At 44.8% G+C, this 22,444-nt stretch overlaps 1 protein-coding gene across 3 annotated transcripts; it reads right to left on the reverse strand.

Moving 5' to 3' along the window:
- Nucleotides 1-1,892: 1,892 nt before the first annotated feature.
- On the reverse strand, nt 1,893-21,816 carry LOC106833911 (major histocompatibility complex class I-related gene protein). 3 transcript variants are annotated; one of them, XM_014845261.3, is made up of 6 exons: nt 21,629-21,816; nt 11,309-11,569; nt 10,342-10,617; nt 6,408-6,683; nt 5,695-5,799; nt 1,893-4,493 (listed from the first exon to the last, which is right to left on the reverse strand). In XM_014845261.3, exons 1-6 carry the CDS (start codon nt 21,681-21,683, stop codon nt 4,453-4,455), a joined length of 1,014 nt encoding a protein of 337 aa, XP_014700747.1. In that variant the 5' UTR covers nt 21,684-21,816; the 3' UTR covers nt 1,893-4,452. The 3 variants fall into 3 exon arrangements, 2 of the variants coding, with proteins under 2 accessions (XP_014700747.1, XP_070354089.1); XR_011498330.1 differs by having other exon boundaries at nt 3,364-4,493; nt 5,448-5,799; nt 21,629-21,804; XM_070497988.1 differs by lacking the exon at nt 6,408-6,683 and having other exon boundaries at nt 21,629-21,803.
- Nucleotides 21,817-22,444: the final 628 nt, after the last annotated feature.

The following is a 22,444-nucleotide window of genomic DNA, read 5'->3' on the forward strand; positions in this document are numbered from 1 at the left end:
AGTTTACCCACCCATCTGATCAGCCCATGGGGACACTTGACCTGCACATGTGAGGACCAAGACCCCACACATGGATGATCAAAATAACATGTGACCGTTCTGAGGGACCCTGCCAGAAAATGATCAACTGGCCTCCCAAGTGGATGACTATTCCTCATGGCCACGACTGTGAAAACAATCTCCTCTCAGGCCAAAAATAAAGAGAAGAGGGAAAACCAAGTTGTTCTTCTGACATAGGGAAGGCTCGGAAGAACTTGAAAATAGTGGAAGCAAGAAGAGGCCAGCCATCTGATAGGACAGCTCAGAACCCCAGTGACAGAGAAGTCTGGTAAGAGAAAACCTTGCCTGACTTTCACACTGCTCTTCAAACTGCTTTCCTGCGCCAGCCCCCCACCCCCCCCCACCCCCCCGCCCCGTTACTCTGCCATTTAAACGTGCCACGTCTTGGTCTGTATGTGCTGAAAAGGAAAACATAATAAATGGAGTGGATTTAAAAAAAAAAAGAACAGAGTTGAACAGACTTCTCTTCTAGTGTTCTTAATCCAAATATTAAGTAAAGACAATTCAAAGTCCAAACATAATTGTGGTGATAGCACGGTTCTTTGTTTTTAATGTTTAGATTATGTTACCAAATATTTCATAGATTTTGATTACTCAGCATCTCATCAAATGTGAATTAATGAAGTGATAACAAGTCTAATATTATTAAGAAATAATATAATTTTGAACAACTGGTAAAATGAAGATTGCAAAATTTTATGTATTTTTTAAAGTCGCCCCTTTATATTATATTTCTGGGTCACTCTCCTTATATTATAAAACCCCCAAGGAAGAAACAGAAATGGTGCAAGTGCATTACGGAATATCTTGTCACCACATCCTTGTCCTTGCCTCCACCTCCTCCTCTTCATCCATCTGGGCATTTTTATTTGTGTTAGGTGTGGAGCAAGGCCCTGGGAGCACCAAGAAGCGTTGGCCATTCATGTCTTTTTTTGTTTTATTGAGTTCATAATAGTTTACATCAATGTGAGATTTCAGTTGTACATTATTTCTTGACCGTCACCACATAAGTGCTCCCCTTCACCCACTGTGCCCACCCCCCACTGGTAATCACTGAACTGTTTTCTTTGTCCATATGCTTGTTTATATTCCACATATGAGTGAAATCATCTGGTGTTTGTCTTTCTCAGTCTGGCTTATTTTGCTTAGTATAATTCCCTCCAGGTCCATCCATGTTATTGCAAATGGGATGAATTTGTCTTTTTTTCTGGTTGAGTAGTATTCCATTGTATATATATACCACATCTTCTATGGTCACCAGACGATAGGCACTTGGGTTGCTTCCATGCCTTGGCTGTTGTGAATAGTGCTGCAATGAACATAGGGGTGCATATGTTACTTTGGATGGTTGATTTCAAGTTGTTTGGGTAGATACTCAGTAGTGGGATAGCTGGGTCATATGGTAGTTCTATTTTAGTTTTTTGAGGAATCTCCATACTGTTTTCCATAGTGGCTGCACGAGTTTGCACTCCCACCAGCAGTGTGTGAGGGTTCCCTTCTCTCCACACCCTCTCCAACATTTGTTATTTTCAGTCTTAGTGATTACAGCCATTTTAACAGGTGTAAGGTGATATCTTAGTATAGTTTTGATTTGCATTTCCCTGATGATTAGTGATGTTGAACATCTTTTCATGTGTTTATTGGCCATCTGTATATCTTCTTTGGAAAAATGTGTGTTCATCTCCTCTGCCCACTTTTTGATCGGGTTGTTTGCTTTCTTATTGTTCAGTTGTGTGAGTTCCTTATATATTATGGAGATTAACCCCTTGTCAGATATATGATTTGCAAATATTTTCTCCCAGTTGGTGGGTTGTCTCTTTGTTTTGATCCCAGTTTCTTTTGCGTTGCAGAAGCTCTTTAGTCTGATGAATTCCCACTTCTTTATTTTTTCTTTTGTTTCCCTCGTCTGAGAGGACATGATATTTGAAAAGATCCTTTTTAGTTCAATGTCAAAGAGTGTACTACCAATATTATCTTCCAGGAGTTTTATAGTTTCAGGACGTATCTTCAAGTCTTTGATCCATTTTGAGTTTATTTTTCTGTATGGTGTCAGATAGTGGTCTACCTTCATTCTTTTGCATGTGGCTGTCCAGTTTTCCCAGCACTATTTATTTATTTATTTTGAGGAAGATTAGCCCTGAGCTAACATCTGCCACCAATTCTCCTCTTTTTGCTGAGGAAGACTGGCCCTGAGCTAACATCCGTGCCCATCTTCCTCTACTTTATATGTGGGACACATACACAGCATGGCTTGACAAGCAGTGCCATGTCCACACCCGGGATCTGAACCGGGGAACCCCAGGCCACCGAAGTGGAACGTGCAAAGTTAACTGCTGCTCCACCAGGCTGGCCCCGCAACACCATTTATTGAAGAGACTATCTTTTCTCCATTGTATGTTCTTGGCACCTTTGTTGAAGATTAGCTGTCCATAGATGTGTGGTTTTACTTCTGGGCTTTCAGTTCTGTCCCACTGATCTGTGTGCCTGTTTTTGTACCAGTACCATGCCGTTTTCGTCTCTATCGTTGGCCATTCGTGTATTTGATGAAAGTACCATGCAGTTAGAGAGGCAAGACATTTACATAGATACATCACCTCTATCACTATGCATCCATCCAAAAACATATTAAGGCTTAACTATTCTGATTGTAAGAAGAAACCAGAAATAAAGTGCTGTCTTCATAGTGCAATACTGCTTAAAAGATGGTATGGAAATTGCCCATGGCAACCGTAAAAACAAAATAAGCAACCCAGTTGTGCTCCTGTGCAGCTCCACCAGTGCCAGAAAAGAGAGGCAGACAGTGGGAGCTTCATCCATGGAACTAGGTGGGGACTGTGGAGCAAGGTGCAGGCCTGGCAGGTGGGTTCTCTCAGGCCTGGCACACTGAAAGTGTCTTTACCTGTGGCTGTGATGATTAAAGCCAGGCGGCAAACGTCATGGTCAAGGGAGAGCAAAGGTCAAGCCTGAGGTGCATTTCCAAGCCAGTTGTCAATGTTGGGGCCACTGAAGTAGTATTAGGGCTGAAGTGTACAGTCAAAAAAGGTCAGAGGAGCGGGATGGATGCATTTCTAACTGACAATCGGCCCTAGGACCAGCAGCTACACATGGCAGGACAAGAGGTAAGTGATGGTGAGGATTCTAGGGAATTGGGGAGAGTAAGGAGGATCAAGGGGATGTTAATTCTCACAGTGGGGCTTTTATTTATTCCCCATGCGTGTGTATGGAGAATAGCTTATGTATAAAGATGAGTCAGGTTCATCTACAGTAAACCAATAGAAGGACAGAAATTAGAATTGAATGCTCTTCTGAGACATAAACATGCTATCATTTTTTATTATTTATTATTTGCTTATTTATTTTGTGAAGAGGACTGGCCCTGAGCTAACATCTGTTGCCAATCTTCTTTTTGCTTGAGGAAGATTGTCACTGAGCTAACATCTGTGCCAGTCTTTCTCTATTATATGTGGGACGCTGCCACAGCGTGGCTTGATGAGCAGTGTGTAGGTCCGCTGTGAACCCCAGGCCTCCAAAGCGGAGCATGTGTACTTAACCACTATGCCACAAGGCTGGCTCCGTATCATTTTTACATGAAAAGATTTCACTTGGGTCCAGGTTTCTGTAGTTCCACTGAAGGTGATAATATGTGTGATGATTCTCATTCTTACTTTCCCATGAAAGACAGAAAGAACAAGACCACCTCCACAGATCCAACCAGGCATATTTTCAAGATTCCAAGCTACCAGGCAGAGTTGTCATCAGAACAGGGGCATTTTTGCTTTCTCTCAGGCCAGGAAATGTGTAAAATGATCCCGTCATTCACAGGTCCTTGTAGAAACTCGCTGGCCACTCTCAGGGGGTGATCCAACCCTATCTGTAGGGACACAGTCATGGCACCCACAATAGTTGAAACTCTTGCCTGGTAAACCTTCTCATGAAAGAAGATGAAGGAGGAAGGCCATTTTATGATATGGTGAGGTGTCCCTCCACTGATGGTATTCAAGTAGAGGCTGGATGCAAAAGTCAAAGGCTCTGTGGAAGACATTTCCTGCTCCAGATCCAATGGTTCCTTCCAGCTCTGAGATTCTCTAAAATACTTGTAAACTATTGTTGACAAATGGTTTGCAGAGAAGTATTGTGTCATGGGACAAGCTATATTTAGAGCCAAATATGATAAAGGAGCCCATCAAAAGAGCTTGAAAGCTGACAGTCCTTTTGGAGCCAAAGAACAAAGAAAACTTCCTGGCAAATATTCTGCCATAAATATTCAATCCTATAATATCCATGTCTGTTGTGGGTATGGTCAAGAGATTTGAGCCCTGGACTTGAATCCATAGGGGACAGAGAAGACCACGGTCCCTAGAGGAGAGACAACTGGAAAAGAGCTATCTCCTGTCATTGATGTGGTGTAGGAAGGTAGATGACTCCACTTTGCTCTGAAAGGAAAAGAGTTTTTAGTCAGATACGTGCATTTTTCCTTATAGCTCAAAAATAAATTATGCAATGTTCAGCAAAATCTGAGAAGCCAGCGTTGACATTTTTAGCCTGCTTTGTCAAGATCCTCTTAGTGCTTGATAAATTTTAACTCAAAATCACAAACTCCATAAGATAAAAAGCAGGAACTCACAGTGTATTGCATTCCTGGGAGAGGTGAGTCATTGTAAAAAAGAAATTTTTTTTTTCCTTCAGCAGCTATCATTTATTGGATTGGGATTAGTGCTGTACTTTTTTAATAAAGGAAACACTAACGACCTATTAACTCTCTGAGTTGATTTTCTAATAAAGGAGTTGATTTTACTTTGATCTATAACATGCTGTGTACGGTATCACCTGAATTGGGGTTGAAGTCTACGGCTGTGAAGCAAAGCCAAACTCCCAGTCCACACTGGGTTCAACTCATAATCCAGGTTATGCTGTGATCGACTTGAGCACCTAGTGAAGCCAGACCTTACAAGACTAGACTGTACACTCTCAAACAGCAGAGGTCATGTCTGCCTTTTGCATCGCTATATCCCAGCGTCCAGTACAGTACCTGGAACATAGTAGGTACTTAACACACATTTAGTGAATGAATGAATTTTTTCCCCCAAGGTATCAAAAGCCTATATCTCTCCCATTTCTCCTTCTCTTTTCCTCATCCCGAGTTCCATTTTCCAAAGGTATCTACTCTCCAACATTTTATGTGTTGAAAGATGAATTTAGAAGGAAAAGGACTTTCATGATTGGGGCAGAAAAATGTTGTCAAAATGGGGAAACTTAAAAAAGTCTTGCAACAAAGGACAAAATGTCCTTAAAAGTCAATAGTAATAAATAATAAGGATATAGTTTAGAAAAAGACAAATCAAGATCACTATATCTTCTCTGACCCAACTTCTAGGGGGATAGTTCACCTGGACAGGAGTTGTACCACTTTGTTGATGTCCAGCATCACCTATGAAACAGACCACTCTCCTTGCAAGCATTATCTGTGGTGTGTGTTGGCTGTAGGGTGGGAGAGGTGTTCCAGGTCCTCCTGTGATCGCAAAGCAAAGCCCAACCCATTTCTCAATGGGCTCAGAGTGGCAGGTGCAGAAAGTAGAACTGGAGCTGTGGAGAGACAATCAGTAGTCCCCCAGGATCCTTCCACATGCCTCTCACCTCGGGGTGGTCTTCTCCAGACAAGGATGCCAACTCCAGCCAGGGCAATGGCGAGGACAATGGACCCAGCAACAGCTTTCATCACCAGAGGGATAGTTTCTGATTCTGAAAGCAAGAAAATGAGGAAAACTCCACAAGTCTTCCTCCCTGTCTATCTTAACTTTGGAAGACTTTTTTCCCTGTGATGACTGGGAAGCTCAACACTATTTTTCTTACTGTCCCTTCTCACTTCATAGCTCCGTGGGGACCAATAATCTAAAACAGAGGAACAGCAGTGCTCAAAATGTGTCTGATGCCCCAGGGGTCCTCAAAGCCCTTTCAGGGAGTCCACGAAGTCTAAGTCATGATTTCCCACTTTTTATCTCAATCTCCCACACGTGTACAGTGGAGTTTTCTAGAGGCTACATGACATGTGATAGCATCATCGCTCTGATGGCTAATGGAATATGTGTTTTTGTTTTCTTGTGTTAATATTTTTTTAATTTTTAATTTGTAATACAGTAAATAAAATAGATATAACCCACATAAACAAAAGCTCTTTGGGGCCCTCAATAATTTTGAAAGTATAAAGGAGCCCTGAGAACAAAAAGTGAGAGACTCTCTGATTTAAAAGAACCATTCTAAGGCAAGCAGTGATCCATGCTTCCTGCTTGCCCTCTTTCCTCAGTCTCACCACCCCTCCCCCCTACCGAGAGTCACAACCCTGTCCTTACCCTGGGGGACCTGAAGAACCGTGTGGAGGCCACAGTGCTCTACATGACAGGAGTAAAGTTCGCTGCTCTGAGCATCCAGCTCAACTGATACCCACGTCTGATAGGTCCCATCCCCACTGGGAAGAATGTCTCCATAATCCACTTGTTGGACAATTTCTTCCCCGTTTTTCATCCAGATCATGGAAATTTCTGGGGGGTAAAAGCCATGAGCTCTGCAGAAAAGAGTTGTCATCCCTGGAAAAGTTTCTCTGCGATTTACTCTGACCAGTGGAGGCTCTACGAAGAAGAAGCTAAAGTTAAATGGAAGTATCTTTTGTGCATGAGCATACAATACTACAGCTTGGCAACTGGGTTTCCCAATTAATTTTTTTCATTGCAGGAAACATCTAAAACCAAGAATGTCCCAGAACCCAGCTTTATACCAACAAACTGCTTTATCGTGTACTTCCTACTAGGGCAGTGTGCCTGGGAACGACGAATGTGGAGCTGAGCCATGCTCTGTCCTCCAAGGGGAGAAAAAGAAAAGGAAAACTGAGCTACAAAATACATAAGCGACTGTTTGCGATAAGGAATTAAGCAAAAGATTGGAGATTAGAACTCAGCACTCCTTTTTCTTAATTCTGTGTGAGTACAAATAGATATCACAGCCATCTCGGCTCAGCCTTGGCTCTGACTGCTTGTGTACTTGGGCTGGCTCTTTGGAGATTGCTATGTTCTGAATGTTTGTGTCCCCCCCGCCAAATTCATGTTGAAATCCTAACTCTCAAATGTGATGGTGTTAGTAGGTGGTATCTTTGGGAGGTACATAAGTCCTGAGGGTGGAACCCTCATAAATGGGATTAGTGCCTCATAAAAGAGGCTCCAGAGAGATCCCTAGCCCCCATCCACCATGTGAGGACACAGCAAGAAGTTGGCAGTCTGCAACCCAGAACAAGCCCATCTGACCATGCTGGCGCCCTGATCTCATACCTCCAGCCTCCAGAACTGTGAGAAATAAATTTCTATTGTTTGTAAGTTACCCAGTCTGTGAGATGTTGTTATAGCAGCCTGAATGGACGAAGACAGTGATTGTCATCAGGCATAGACACATGTAATATAAATTATGTCATGGTTATACCCTCTAAGGGGCTATAGAAATTCCTATCAGGGAGTGGCTCCAGCAGTGACAACAACAAATTATCCATCTGTGGCCTTGCTTCCTCTTGACTATTCTGCTAATTTTCCATATGGTGCTGTCCTCAACGTTTCCTGCTGACACTGGGTCACATCCTGGCATGAGCCACACAGAGCCTGGTGGCACACCTGGAGGGACTGCTTCCTTTCATCTCTAAGACTCAGCTCCTCACTCCTCCTTGCTCTCCGCCACCCTGATCCAGAGAAGAGCCTTCATCTCAATGACACCTTCTTTGTCTGTTTCCTGAGGTATGAAATTTAGTAGGAGAAAAAGGCTTTCCAACATTAGAAGAAAATATAAATGCCACCAGGGGAGACACTGCCTGTAAGAAACCGATCCCAGATCCTTTTCTAAGAGCAGGTTTTGACCAAAGGGTTGAGACCCCATGAGGATACTCATTGTAGAAAGAGAGGAGGCAGATAGACTGAAATCAGACTTCCTACACTCTTCCCACACAACCCAGGTGCCCAGGCTCCCCGCTGTTTTCCCAAAGAGCTCCTCACCCCAGAGAAAATCAAGAGGATTAGTATTAACCCTCAAATCCCAATTCAGAGCAACTTTGTCCTAATTTCCCTACCTTCTCCCCAGGGCTGAGGAGCAGTAGGCTGAGAGCAGTAGGCCAGGGGTTCTCTTTGTTTGCAGTCAAAGCCTATGCCCCTCATTGAGATCAGCAAGTGGAGACTCATATGGCCCCTCTTCAGATCTGCCCAGCCTTGGCCTAGAAAGTGTTAGTGATTAATGGTCCCATACAACCCCAAGTTGGCCATAGATTTCAACCAGATACTAAGCTGCCAAGCCTTCTTCAGTCTGGCTACAATAATAACATTTAATGTGTGAACAGAGACCTATAGTATACAAAGTGCTTTCATATACATCATTTCACATCAATTTCTGTAAGTTACCCAGTCTTTAGGATGTTGTTATAGCAGCCTGAATGGATGAAGACGGTGATTGTCATCAGGCAGAAATATATGTAATATAAATTATGTCATGCTTATCACACCTATTTATTTTATTCAAGATTATTGCTTTCTTGGCCTAGCATCAATTAGCCCACTTTTTCTGATAACAAGAACCTATTCTCCTGACAGACACAAGACATACATTGGAAAATTTGTCCATCCCGCTCCAACACGTGCTTCTGTTAAGAGGTACCGATCTTAATCCTGCCACCCAAACCTAACCCAAACTGTGTGCACTGGTTATTCTCTCTTTACTAGCCCTCAGATCTAGTCTCTGACCTTCTGTACTCTGCTTTGTGCCCCAGGAGCCTGTGCTCATCAGACTCCACCTTTAGGGCTCTCTTGTCCCCAGCTTCCAGCTGGGTTTGGCAGCTGGGAAGAGCATCCTCAGCAAAAGATCAAAGAACTGGAGGGCTTGGGGTCTTGTCTCCCAGTTCCCCAGCCACTGCTGTCTGCCAGTGACCAAGTTCCTCCACAACCCCAGCTCTTGCTAGAGGCTCCTCCAGGCTACTCCCCTTGCCAGGCTCTGGTAATGACGGTCCCTCTCCTTGCCCTTCAGATCTAGGGCATGTAACGACTTCGCTCTGTTACGAGTCTCTAGGTACCTCACCAGACCTTACTGGTTTCCTCAATCCTAATTATACTTCTGTAGATAATCCTGTTATTGAATTCTCCTCAGTTAAACCATTTTGGGCAGGTCGTTTAGTTCTTGCTGGAACTCTGTTACCCATGGCCAACCTTAGAAACCCATCCTGATGGTCACAATGATTAGTCCAAGAGATGGCCCTCCATCCAACTCAGGCCAACCAGGATCCTCCTGTGGTAAAATTTTTTGTAACTAGAGCTGGGAGAGAGAGGCCCCTGCTGCCGGGATGGTGAAGCTTCAAGGATATGAGCTTTATGCTGGCTGCCGCATCCTCACCTTGGAAAAAGCCAATTAAATCTTGATTTTAATTCCCCAGGTCCCCACACTGCCCAGATTTCTGCCTTTCAAATAGCTTCCATCTTTGTGCTTAAGCCAGTTTGAGCAGGTTTCTGTTACTTGCAACCATTATAATTAAGATGGTTGCTCAGCTAGCAAGTGGGAACACCGAAGCTCAAAATCTAGTCATCTGCCTCCAGGGCCAGCGCTCTTGGACAGACAGTCCATGTTCACAACTGTGGCCCAGATGCCTCCCCAGCGGCCCCCTACAGCTCTTGAAAGTCCACCACTAAAGATCACCCCTGTCGGAAAAGTCACACTGTTTCTAGGAGTTTCCCATCACATGATACAGACATAATTCGCTCTGAATAAGATTACAAGTGAAAACTCCTGTATTAAGTAAAAGTTGACCAATTCGGCCATATCTTTAATGTATAAGAGGAGCTTTTTACTGAAAGGAATCTTATCATAAATCATTTAGGAAAACAAAGACCCTCCATTTGTCTTCTTTGTAAGCCCAGTTTGTCACTCGTACTGGTGTTGGGTAAGCCCTTAGGGACTAAACAACTTGTTAGAATTGCTCCACTTCCCAACTTATCACCGACAAAGATGGAAGGGCTTGTCTCACTGGGTCCCCCAAAAAGCAGGCATCCCTGGAGGTACTCGACTCTGGCAAGAAAAGTGAAATTGCTGACTCTTGTCAAGATGCTGATAAAAAGTAATAGGGAAAATTTTCACAGGGAGTTATAGATCACGATAGTCAAACTAACAAGACGGATTTCAGAATATGGTGAATATAACCTAGATTAGAGGAAATTATGTATAAAACCAAGGGTCCTGAGGATGTGGGGACAAGGTGTTGTCCCTTCTCTTTACCTGTCCTTTGTAGGGTATCTTTCCCATACTCCAGGAATCTCTTTAACCAGGCAATACATTCTTCTTCCAGCCAATTCTTTTCATATTGTAACTTATGCCGATTGGCCTCCCATGCCTTCTTGGTGATGTAAGCTATGTTATCTAGAGCCGTCCAGGAGAGGGTGTCTTTGTCGAAGATAATGAAATCCTGTCCATCATACGCATATTGGAGAAATCCCGTGGTGCTTCCATCCTCCAGCAACTCGCAGCCGATCATTCTCTGGTAAGTGTGAAACCCTGAAACACACATGCAGGCCAGAAAGGGGTTTACACAGGGATGTGGAGGTGAGCACCCAGGTGATGTGACTGAGAGCATGGCTGGAAGCATCCTCTATCCCGGAATACATCACCCCACAGGCCAGCCATGGCATCACTGAGTCTCCAGGAGGTTCCTGTGACATAAGCCCATCTATCAACAGATATTTGTGGAGTACCTACTGCATGCCAAAAGAACATGATAATTCCTGCCTTGGGGAGTTATCCTACAATGGGAATGATTAATTGATAAACTTTATAGTGTGGTGGAGGAGGGAGAAATATGCAGGAGCCAGAAATATCCCTGGGAAACTTAATGCAGTAAGTCATTACGCATAAGCAAGCAACTCACTACGCCGGGCCACCAGGAAATGAGACAAAGAACGGCCAAATTGAGAAGGGGAAAGGAGAAGATACAGGTCAGGAGCCTGAATAGGATAGGGTAGGGACATGGAGAGCAAAGGACAAAGGGCTCTTAGAGAGGAGACAGACAATTTGGAAAATGCATAGGGCAGTGGGCAGGCACTGAACCCCAACAACCAGATTTCCAGCCTTTTCCAGAAACCAGAGAGACTGCAACTCAGCAATGTTCACATTCACTGTCAGCCCAGGGACCTCTCTGTCGGGGTGGGGCCTAGCAAGGGAAAGCATTCATCGCTGCTGCGTTCACCACCTGAGTGATTGTAGAGGCTCTCCAGGTGCTGCAATTCCTTCTTGAACGTCTGCTGCCAGCCCCTCAGCAGCTGAGTGTACCTCTCCCAGTGATCCGGCGCGAGGTTCTCCGCCATCCAGGGGGCCCGTGGCTCCTTCCGCCGAGAGACACTGTCATATGTGGTGATAGGATGAGAGTCCACATACCCAACTGAAATAAACTCAGGGATCCCATGGCCAGGATCTGAAATGCCCAGGCGAAAATATCTCAGCGAGTGAGTCCCTGGGAGGGAAGCAAAGAAGGAAGGTATTTAGAGTCACAGATGATCCAGATCCATAAGCTGCATTCCATTTAATCCCCATGTCAGTGCTCCACATTCAGCTGCACCCACTCCTCCTGGGGGCCAGCTGCTACTTCCTCTTACCGAATCACACAACCCCAGGAACTGGGACCAGGAAAGGATTTTAGAGCTCTAGCCCAAGACTAGGAGCCTTTTTGATTCAGGTTTGGAAATGCTAGAATGAAATTTTACAGGTCATCTCAATTTGTAAGCGAAGTAGAGAGTGCTGCTGTGGTCTGTGGGAGAGGGGCCCAGGACTACCCATTGGCTCCCCAGAGGGAGCTGTCCCTAAGCGACTCTGAGGGTTTGAAAACCCTGATACCTCAACCCCTTGTGTTACAGAAGCTTCTGGGTGGATAAATGAGGGCCCCCACTCCACCACTGCGTGTGCCCACGTGAGTGTATACACACACACACACACACACACACTCCAGGTCAGTCAGTGTGAGAATTCACATAAGGACTCAGGCTTCCTGAGAAAAATCTCTTTAAAAGCACAGTGCTTTTCCTGTTATACCAAACCATCTCTGTCAACTATTTTCTTATTCTTTCTCTACTTTTTCTTCTGGCAGAATATCATGATAAGAATTGTAATAATCTCTAAGAGTCAAAGTAGGCTAAAATAAACCAAAAGCATTTGGCCCCCTCTGCCACTTCCACACTGAGCTTCTCTCAGCTCGTCCAAGAAGCTCACGGTCTGGTGGAGACAGACAAGACAGTTTCAAAGCAGTGTGATAGGTATTGTGACGGCGTCAGTGTGGGGCGTGGGCCCTCCAGGAAGACTTTCCAGAGGAGATATGTCTTAGGGGAGATCTCAAGGACAGGTAGAAGATGAGCAGGCAAAGGGCTGGGAGGGGAGACAAGGGGAGGGTGGTGGGAGCAGGGCAGAAGCCTTGTGTGTAGGCAGGAGGTATGAGAATGTGGCAGACTGTGGGAACTGATGGCCTAAGATGGCTGGAGTAAGCGTCACAGAGACTGGGAGAGATGACACCTGAGAAGTAGGCAGAGCCCAGGCTGGGAAGGCGCAGGGCGTCCATGCCGTGCCAAAGAGCTGCAGACAGAAGGCACACAGCAACGCTGGCTTTCGTCCCTACTCTGCTCCCTGTTCCCTGGAAACGCCCATCTCCGAGCCTTTTGTCTTGTTACCTTCTGCCCTTTTGACTCACCTAAATCCTTCTCAGTCATCAAAACCCATCTCCAAAGACACTCCCAGGACCAGCTCTGACATTTGTGTGGGTGAGGACAAAGGAGGTGCACACATCAGAGATCCAAATATTTAAAAGGAATAAATCAAGCTAACAAACTGTTAAATAGTTCTATCCTCCTACTTTGACAAATATCCCTTCGTATGACTTCAAAGGCCAAGTTCAAATTTAAAAATATCAGACTTTGTGAAATTCTGAGCCTGAGTGAGATAGCACAGAGAAAGCTGGCCTCCATCCTCCAACCCCTGGCCCTTGACCTGAGACTCACCTCCTTCACTGCCCTCCGCTGGCTCCACCCAGCCCTGCCAAAGGCCTCGTTGCCCACATGTAGACACTGCTTCTCTCTCATTCAAGCTGCATCCACACACACTGCCTCCTGGCCGCTCCTCGGGCCTAGCAGCATAGTCCCTCCTTAGGAGAATGGACCAAAGGAAGAGGCCTATATAAACCCAGCAGCCCTGAGTCATCTGGGCAGTGAACTCCAGACACAGGGTAAGCACATGGACTCCTCACTCTGTGGGGAAGGATGTGGTAGAGGAGGGCCAGAGTGGAGCCCTCTAAAGTTGTGGGGCCACATCCACTGCCAGGGACTTCTCTTGCCTGTCTAAGGGATATACTAGACACCACTTCCCCAAAGTCCTTCCAGATTGCCCGACTCAATGCTGTTGTCCCCTTTCTGAATTCCCTGGGCACTCAGATCTTCACGTATGGCCCTTGTCACTGTGCAGAACCATGGATGGGTATCAGGCTCCCATTCCCTAGGCCGAATGCCACTTAAGGATGTTCACTCTGCGCTCTTCATTTGTAAATATATATTTAAGAAAAAAAAACATCAAATTTTAAAACATCAGCTCACAACTGGTTGGGTCAGCCTTTGTGCATGCAAGTCTGTCAATAATTATCTTTTCTCGGAAACTGCTTCTGAAAGAATTTATAACGTGGAGAGCATCTTTTAGAACTGACCACCCCAAGGCCAGGATACCCGTACTTTAACTACGAGGGGAGACAGGATTCCCTGAGACTGAACCAGGCTGCCGGGCCCCTGCTGGCTAATCGTACCAGCTGTGAACACAGTGCAAGGTCCAGCTCCCCTTTCTCCCTGCCCTCCAGCTGGGGTGGAGGCTGCTTGGCAGGGTTCAAAGCAGGCACCCAGCCCCTGGGCCCCCTCCCTGGAGGCTGGGTCCTGCACGTGCGCTGCCATGCTGAGCAAGATGGAGGCTGGTCTCCCGCAGGCTTGGGCAGAGCATAAGGCCCCAAGGCCCCTCAGCACTGCTTTGACCTTTCACCTCTGCCTTTCCCTTCCTGTGGGGAGTGGGGAGGCAATTCAGTGGAAGCCTCTGAGGTTGGACGTAAGATCATCATGGGTTTTTAAAAATTTATTACTTTATGGTTTATTAGAAAGTATTATCCCATATATTGGTTTGTTTGGCCCTTGGATCAACCCGCAAATGATTATTATCCCCATTTTACAGGTGAGAAGTCAGAGGTTCGGAGGTTTTGTAATTTGCCCAAGGTCAAAGTGTTGGTTCTTAGGAAAACAAGAGCCAGGGGTTGAGGCAGAAGCACAAGCTCTATCCGCAAACCAGCAGTTACCATTCTCTGCCTTCTACTCTCCTTTCTTTGCTCACTTTCCACCCACTTCTCCATGCTAGGGCACTTAAGAACTGGGACTTAGCTTTTTTCCTTTGTATTTCCTGCAAGGCCTAGCACTTGGAGCTTGGAACGTGGTAAGAACTTTGTAAATATTTGTGAATTAAATTGTTGGCTAAGCATTTTATTTCTCTGCTTTGAAATAAGGAAACATGCCAACATGAATATGAATCTATTCAACCTGGAACTTACACTTAAAAAAAATACTTTTCAGGGGCTGGCTCCACAGCCTAGTGGTTAAGTTTGGCGTGTTCTGCTTTGGTGGCCTGGGTTCAGTTCCCTGGGAGCAGACCTACACCACTCATCAGTGGCCGTGCTGTGGTGGCAACCCACATACAAAATAGAGGAAGACTGGTGGCAGATGTTAGCTCAGGACCAATCTTCCTCAGCAAAAAAAAAAACACAAATACTTTTCATAAAGGGCAGGCTGGTAAAGGAGAGCAGAACTGAAATCTAATTTATATCCAGTCCAGAGTCTGCAAAAGGTGTACATGCTTGAATCTGCAACCGATTCTGAAACAGTTCTATTTCTCCACATCTGGAAAGGTTTTGCAGCTACTCTGAAGATATACAACTGTTTAAAGATGCGGGCAAAAGGAAGAACAAGTCATGAGCATCAGCTCTCACACTTTGTTAGTATCCATTTGTGTATTCAACAAACATGTGAGCGTCTCCTCTGTGTCAGACACTGTTCTGGGACCTGAGCACACAACAGATAAAACAGATAAAAATGTCTGTCCTCATGGAACCTATACCCTAATGGGAGGAGGGGAGGAAGAGAGACAATGCAAAATAAATGAAATATGTAACATGTCTTTTAAAAAGTGCAATGGAGAAAAAGCTGCAAAGAAGACTAAGCAATACAATTTTAAACAGCAATGGTTAGGAAGGCCTCCTGGAGAAGGTTACAAGGACGTGCAGGGAGTGAGGGAGCCAGGCAGATATCTGGGGACAGCGCTCCAGGCAGGGGATGGCACAAAGGCCCTGAGGAAAAGACGTGCCTGGCATGTTCCAGGAGCAGCAAGAAGGCCTGTGGCTGGAGCTGAGGGGGTAAGGGGAAAAAAAAATAGGTAGGAATCGCTTCCACAGTTATTCATAGGAAAAAACCTCACAAATCAAACTCTAGGCAAAGAAGGGGAGAGGAGAAGGAAGAAGGAATGAAAAAAGAGACTGTTACTGAGCTAAGTTGGATTGGTATAGAACTTCCCTTGGAATCCAGGGTTCCTTTTATGATCTCTGGGGTCTGCATTCCTAGCAGATGCCAACAAGCAAAAAAAAAAAAAGCATTAATGACTTGGGACATTAAAGCTCAACGGGAAGATTTCTTCTAAGTGAGTATCGTTGACATCATCTCCACACATAACATTTACAAGTCACGTAATTTTGCTTTCTTATGAAAACATAACTTCGTAAAAATCCATGTCATCCAGAGTTTATAAGAGGTAAATAGAGAGAAATAGGGTCTGTTGATAATACTAAGTACAGTGTAATGCCCTTTTCTCCAACCTCAATCTCAGTCTAATTCCTGGTTTTAGAGCAGAGTTCTCCACCAGCCAGCCCTGACTTCAAAGGCTGCTCTGCCCCTAAAGGCTGGCCTCCGTCTGCCGGTCGTCTGCCTGTCCATCCCTCATGCAGCTGCAGTATGGCTCTGCTCCACGACATCACAGCCCTCTCCCCTTCGTTTGCCAAGGGCTCGTTACCCATCTGGTGCATCCACAAGTACAGTCACGCTTGCTTCCTAGTTGGGCTTCCAAAAGGCTATGTCGGTGTGATGGGAAATTAGTTGACAGGTATTAAGTCAGAACAGAAAAGATAGAGCAAAGTCCATGGTACTCCTTCTCTCATGGTACATTAGACCTTGTAACAATTTATCTCCTATGGATGTGTTGCCCAGATGATCAGATTTCTAGTATAACTATGAAGGTTGATCATTTTAAAAGACCTATATTTGACCATTTTTGATCTATAAAAATGGCAATTTCATGCCATTCAATCTAATCTTCTGACTCTTCTTGCTCCAATAATTATGAAATTGGGTTTCTCTCTCCCTTTCAAGAAACAGATCATCAGCATCAACTCACTTATTGAACTGAAACCTGCAATTGAGAATTTGGTCTTCTGCCCAGGCTGGTCAAGCTGCTTTGCAAAGGGCATTTGCTGGCCTGTCCCAGTAGCCTCTGAGAGACAATGCTGGAAAGCCTGAACAACACAACCAAACCGCTCTTAGAAGACCACATGCAGTGGTCACTTTATGTCCTAAATGATGTTCCCTTTAACCTATAGATTGACTAGTTGGGCCATTTTTACAAGAGGCTGTGAAAATCACTGGATTATAAAATAATCGATGAAGTGTTTTCAGGTATTCATTCATGGGGGCAATTTATATTTATTGGGTATCCGCCATGTACAAGGAATTGTGAGGCATTGTCAGGAAGAGAAAAACAAATCAGACACCAGTTCTCTTCCCCAGGCACTTACAGGATTATTGGAGAACTAAAGCACGTAACATAAATAAATACAATGCAATAACACACAGCAGCCAGCAGTAAGCGCCGTGAAAGGGGTACCAATGGAGTGCTCCAGAAGCTCAGAGGAGAGAGATCCTGCTTTCCTATGAAGGATCCAGAAACGCTCCAAGGAGGAGGTGGCAAACCTTCCATGAAGTTGAGCCTTCAATGAGCCATGAAGGGCAGCAGCATCCAAATCATAACTATCAGAACTGCATTGATTTATTGAGTAGGTACTATGTGTTGGGTACCATGCTAAGCCCTTAATAAACATGAGTTTCATTTACTCCTCACAGCAATGCTTTGAGGTAGGTAATTCCCATTTTGCAGACCGAAAATAGGTGCAGAGAGGTGAAGAAAATTGCCCAAGATCATCCTTAGAATCCGTAAGTGGAAGAGCCAGGAATCACACTCTGATCTCTCTGATGGGAAGTCTCTCTGCCTTAGATTACCCAATTGGCCCTAACGCAGGGGCACTTTCCCAACCCAGGCTCTGTTTCAGGCTCCTCATCCTGTCTTCACTGCTCTCTCTCTCTCTTGCCCCCTTGTGTCAAGGATGACTCACTGTCCCCGATTTCCCAGTCCCTAGGGGCCTTGGCTCCAGATCTTCCTACAAGTAGCTGTGAGTCCTGATTGGATAATGAAGTCAACAAAATCCCAATTATTTGTTGGCCCTCCCAAATAGCCCAATGCCTCATTATAGTCAAAATGAGTAGGATTCCTGGGAACTACTCTTCGGAATTTCAGGCATCATGGGAATGAGGGGGAGAAGTGGACGGCGATATTTTTAGTTAAGAGGACCTATGGACACTTCTCAACCATGCAGTGATGTGAATGGTACTATGCACAGCAAGAACTGCGAGCCCCTCTCCTCACAACTCATCTAACTACAGGAACTCATTGAGGGCCTGAAAGTGCTGAGTGGGACAGGTTGATTTTTTAGTTACTCCTTTGAGGCTATCCTTTGGAGGTTACCAATAGCTTCCTTCATATCAGTTTTACTCTTCTCTGAATTTCCACAGGCATAGTCTGAGCTGCTAGGGACACACCAATGAACACATCAAAGTCCCAGCCCTCTGAGCTAATTTCTAGGAGGAAGAAAGGCAATTGATAGATATATAATACAAGATCAGGTGGTGATGAAGATTGAGAAGAAAAATAAAGCAGAGAAAGGAGATAGAGTGTGAAGAGGACGGATCTCTTAGATAGAGGGACGGGAAAGGCCTCTCCGAGCAGGTGGTGGTTGAGCAGAGATGTGAATGAAGTGAGGAAGTCAGCCATGGGAGAAGAACCTTCCAGACAGAACAGCAAGCCCAAGTCCTCAAGGAGGGTGCCTGCTCCGCGTGTTTGAGGAGTAGGATGGAGACCACTGTAAGGCCATGTAGAGCTTTGGAGGATAGACGAATGAGCTCTGGCGGGTTTTTTCTCAGGACTCTGTGTATATGATGATGACCATATATCTTACATTTCCCAGAAGAATTCCAATTTTATGAATTCTGTTCTTTTTAAATGATTTGTTGAAGATGTAAGAAAATGTGATTTGATATGTATACTCTTGAAAGACTTTTCATAATCATTATGTATTTGGACATCAGAAAGAATGTCCTTTGTCATCTGTCTCAGTTTGAGTTTCATAAAGCAAGTGTTTAAAGAACCACGTGTTTGATCTTTAACCCAGGTTCCCTCCCTCCAGTTCTTCGTAATCCTCTGGGGTAAGAGCATTGAAGTCAATGGATTGTAATGAGAATAGATAGATATTCCAACTAGTCAGAAGAAAACCTACAAATTATTCGAATTTCTCAGATTTAGACAGATTCAATGTCAACCAAGAAGAAGAGAGCCTTAAGGGAGTGAAACATTGTCTTGGAGAAATTTCTACTGCATGTACCTTGGCAACAGCTCCATGGAAACAGACTGAAGCCTAATAAAGTCTATAGCAAATGCCCATATTTTCTCATGTTAACTCTTTAAACTCAAGGTGATTTCTAAACAGACAATCTGCAAGTCAGTCTTTTAACACTAGCCCAGTTGGCAACTTAGGGGGTTTATCCATCATCAGTCCTTGTCTGTGAAAGACTCCATCATTCGTTAAGCAGATTGATAACACCCATAGAATTGTGAGTGATACCAAGAGACTGACCCTGGTTATTTCAAGATTAAACAAAAACCGCATATGGCTATGCAAGAGAGATCCCATTCATGCCCCTAGACTAATTACACCCACCCACATCACCAAATCACAGTTTCGCACAGGATGAAATAAAGAACAGGATGAGTTGTAAACCATGAAACAGTTTTTTTTTATATACAAATTCTGCAATTACAGTAAACCACAGTTGCAAATTTCTAGTCATTATTGCTACCCTAGTTCTCTGTGGCTCACAGTCAGATAATTTCAGTGTCTTAGAGACCTTACCTTTGAATATAAAATCACTTTGGAAACATTCATTAAGTGCCTATTGGTCACTAGGTAGTGCCAGGGAAATAAAGAAGAGGAAAGTGAGGAGATCTCTCTCTGCCTTTAAGGAGAGCCTCGAAGGAAAGATTTTGTAAACAGAATATTATAGAACTGTGACCAGGAGCTATGGGAGTACAAAGGAAAGAGCAATCACCTGCAGGCCATGGAGTCAATGAAAGCAACACACAGGAAGTACTGTTGGAGTTATCTTGACATTTCCTGGAGTTGTGACCCCAAACACTCTGCTATCTCCTCCCTCCATTGCCATATCTAGAAGCTCCTACTCAGGGCCAGCATTAGGCACAAATACCAAGTAGAGCAAGTCTTTTTTCATAACCTCATCTCCCTTCCCTCTCAAATCCTGTCCCTCAATGTTCAAGAGTGCTCAGTCAGGGTCCTGGCAGGAAGCAGCCTTCACTCCAGATGAGCCACATGAAGAGACCTTAATGAAGGGCCTCCTTGCAGAGGTATGGGCAGGGTTAAGGGAACAAATGAGGGATGAGGAGGCACCAGAAGCTGGCAACTATGGGAAGTTGTAACCACCCCTAGGGCTGCAGAGATAAGAGTAGCAAATTATGGAGGCCCAGTGGGAGCTAGAACCACGAAGAAGGGGCTATTCAGAGAAAACTATATTGCAGACGGACAAGCTAGCACCAGAGACATTAGAGAAAGAGAGGAAGGAGGAAGGAAATACCCTAACCTCCCTGCTGTCTGATCTCTCTCCTTTCAGCGTCTTCCATTAGGTGAACCCAAATGGAAATCAGCCTGCAAGAGAGACTAGGTGACACAGTCTGTAGCAGTCAGCCTCTCAGGGCACAAGATGGAACAGAGGAAGATGGAGTCTAAGGAGTCAAAAGGAGAATAACGAGCACAAAGTGACCTTCCCTACCCTTTATAGCTGACTAGTTTTACTTCAAATTCCACAGATGATCAAAGTGCCAAGTGTTCACATCCAGAGCCACTGTGAGATTGTGGAAAGCCTGGGACTCAGGCTGGATGACCTGTATCCACCTTGGACTCCGCTCCTTATGTGAGCTGAGTCAACCTCTCTAGGTCTAGCTTTCCTCATCTGGTTATGGGCATATTTTCTTAGTCTACCACAAGGGTTAGTGAGACCATCACATGAAAGATTGTGCTTAGAGGATACTGTGGTCATATTATCGGAGAGTTCTTTGAGGATCAATGCGGGTAACATATAAGCTTTTAACTTCTAGAAATATCACCCTTTACCTCCCTCCTCCCTTCTTCTTTCCATCATCTGTCTCCTTATCCCCCAATCTTTCCCATTTATGACTTGAATGGTAGGACTTTTCTGAATTAAATTTCTACAAAGCAGGAACTATGTCTGTCTTGTTCACCGTCATATCCTCAAAAGTGCCTGGCACATAGTAGGTCATCAACCAACATTAGTGGAATTAATACATAGATGATTTGAAAGAGCTCCTTCCTGTCATGTTCATGAGTTACCACCTTTGGTGGTGGCCCAGACAACTGAGTTCTAGACACCATCTGCCCACCTGCCTGGGAGTGCAAGCCCCCAGCTGGGAGAGCAGTTGCTAGGGTAGAGAAGGCTGGCGCTTCTAGCCCATGGGCCTTCTCATGTATCTGGGGTAACAGAAGGCGCCTGCTTCCCCAGTGACATGGGGCCCCGAAACAATGACAAACTCTTCCCTCTACTCAGTTGACGTCTCTTACAACCAGTACACTAGTCTAGAACCATAGTTTTATCTTTCTGGGATCTTTTGTTACAAGTCGGGCTTGTGATGAGGAGGAAACATAAATAAACATGGACAATGATCTGCTCCACTCTGCAATGCCCCTGAAAACTCTGACTACATCCCCATGAGACTCACCAGGCTAGTAAAGAGGAGAAATGAAAGTAAAACAAGATATGAGCAGAAAAAAATAGGAGCAATGCTCAGAAGGAAAGTTAGGAAGTTACTAGGAGGGTCTTTCCAGAACTATTTCCACCCCCTCAGGTGGGTGACATCAAAATCCTACACACATAAACTGGGAACCTGTTCAGCTAGTTCATCGCTCCTACAAGTCCTTGGCTTCATAAATACACTTTTCCACCCCTGGCTTCTTCCTCCTTTCAGCACAAATTTTGGGAAGACAAGCTGTTCCCCCTAGGCTGCCTCAGCTTTGGAGTTGAGAGCAAAGAGAACTTGGGTTACTCACGGGCATCGCTGAGCTTCCCTGTTAATACAATGATGAGAGGTACCAGGAGCACCATCTGCCCCGTGAAATCCTTCTCTTTCGGATTCTTTTAACCAAACTCTGACAGGTCCCAGCTGATCTTCCAAGAAACTGTATACCGCGCGCTCTTCCGTGATTTAGCAACTGAGCACACTCAGGGCCCTCTCCCTGTGAAAACAGGGGAAACGTTTAGTGTCATCAGTTGCCAGGCAGAATAGAGAGAGACCAAACAGTGACTTTTAACCCTTTATTGGTCTCAGACACTGCTTGTTCCTTTTGGTGCATCTGTCTTGATTGACCCTGTCCCTGACTTTTAAATATTTATAGAGTATAGCTATGTGCAAAGCACAGGGAACACAAAGACTAACAATAGCTGGTCCCTCAGGGGGCTGGAAAGAAAGAAGCCTTTGCTTCTTCTCTGGACCTTAGATTTTGCCCAGGGTCGATGAGGGAGATTCACATAAAATTCCAAAGACTTGGAACTCCCTGGTCTGGCTTCCTACAACGCTATAGTTCAAATGTCTGAGACAGCGTGTATCACTTAGACTGTCCTGACATTTTTTAGCTTAGGTCTATCTTCCCTGCTATTCTAGGACCCAGCAGAATAAGCTCAAAAAATGCTTGTTGAATTTTTGAAGGTCAAGAAAAAAGCCTAAAAGAAGATTCTGAGGCCCTAGGATCAAGCTATGACTACATTGTCATCAGACAAGCATGACGAGTTGGGAAACAGCAGCTTCAGCTTGCCCCGTGAGCTGGGGGCCAGGCCCAGACAAGAAAGAGGAGGGAGAGGTGGATGGG

The sequence above is a fragment of the Equus asinus genome, chromosome 25 (genome assembly GCF_041296235.1).
Source record: "Equus asinus isolate D_3611 breed Donkey chromosome 25, EquAss-T2T_v2, whole genome shotgun sequence".
Taxonomy (NCBI): domain Eukaryota; kingdom Metazoa; phylum Chordata; class Mammalia; order Perissodactyla; family Equidae; genus Equus; species Equus asinus.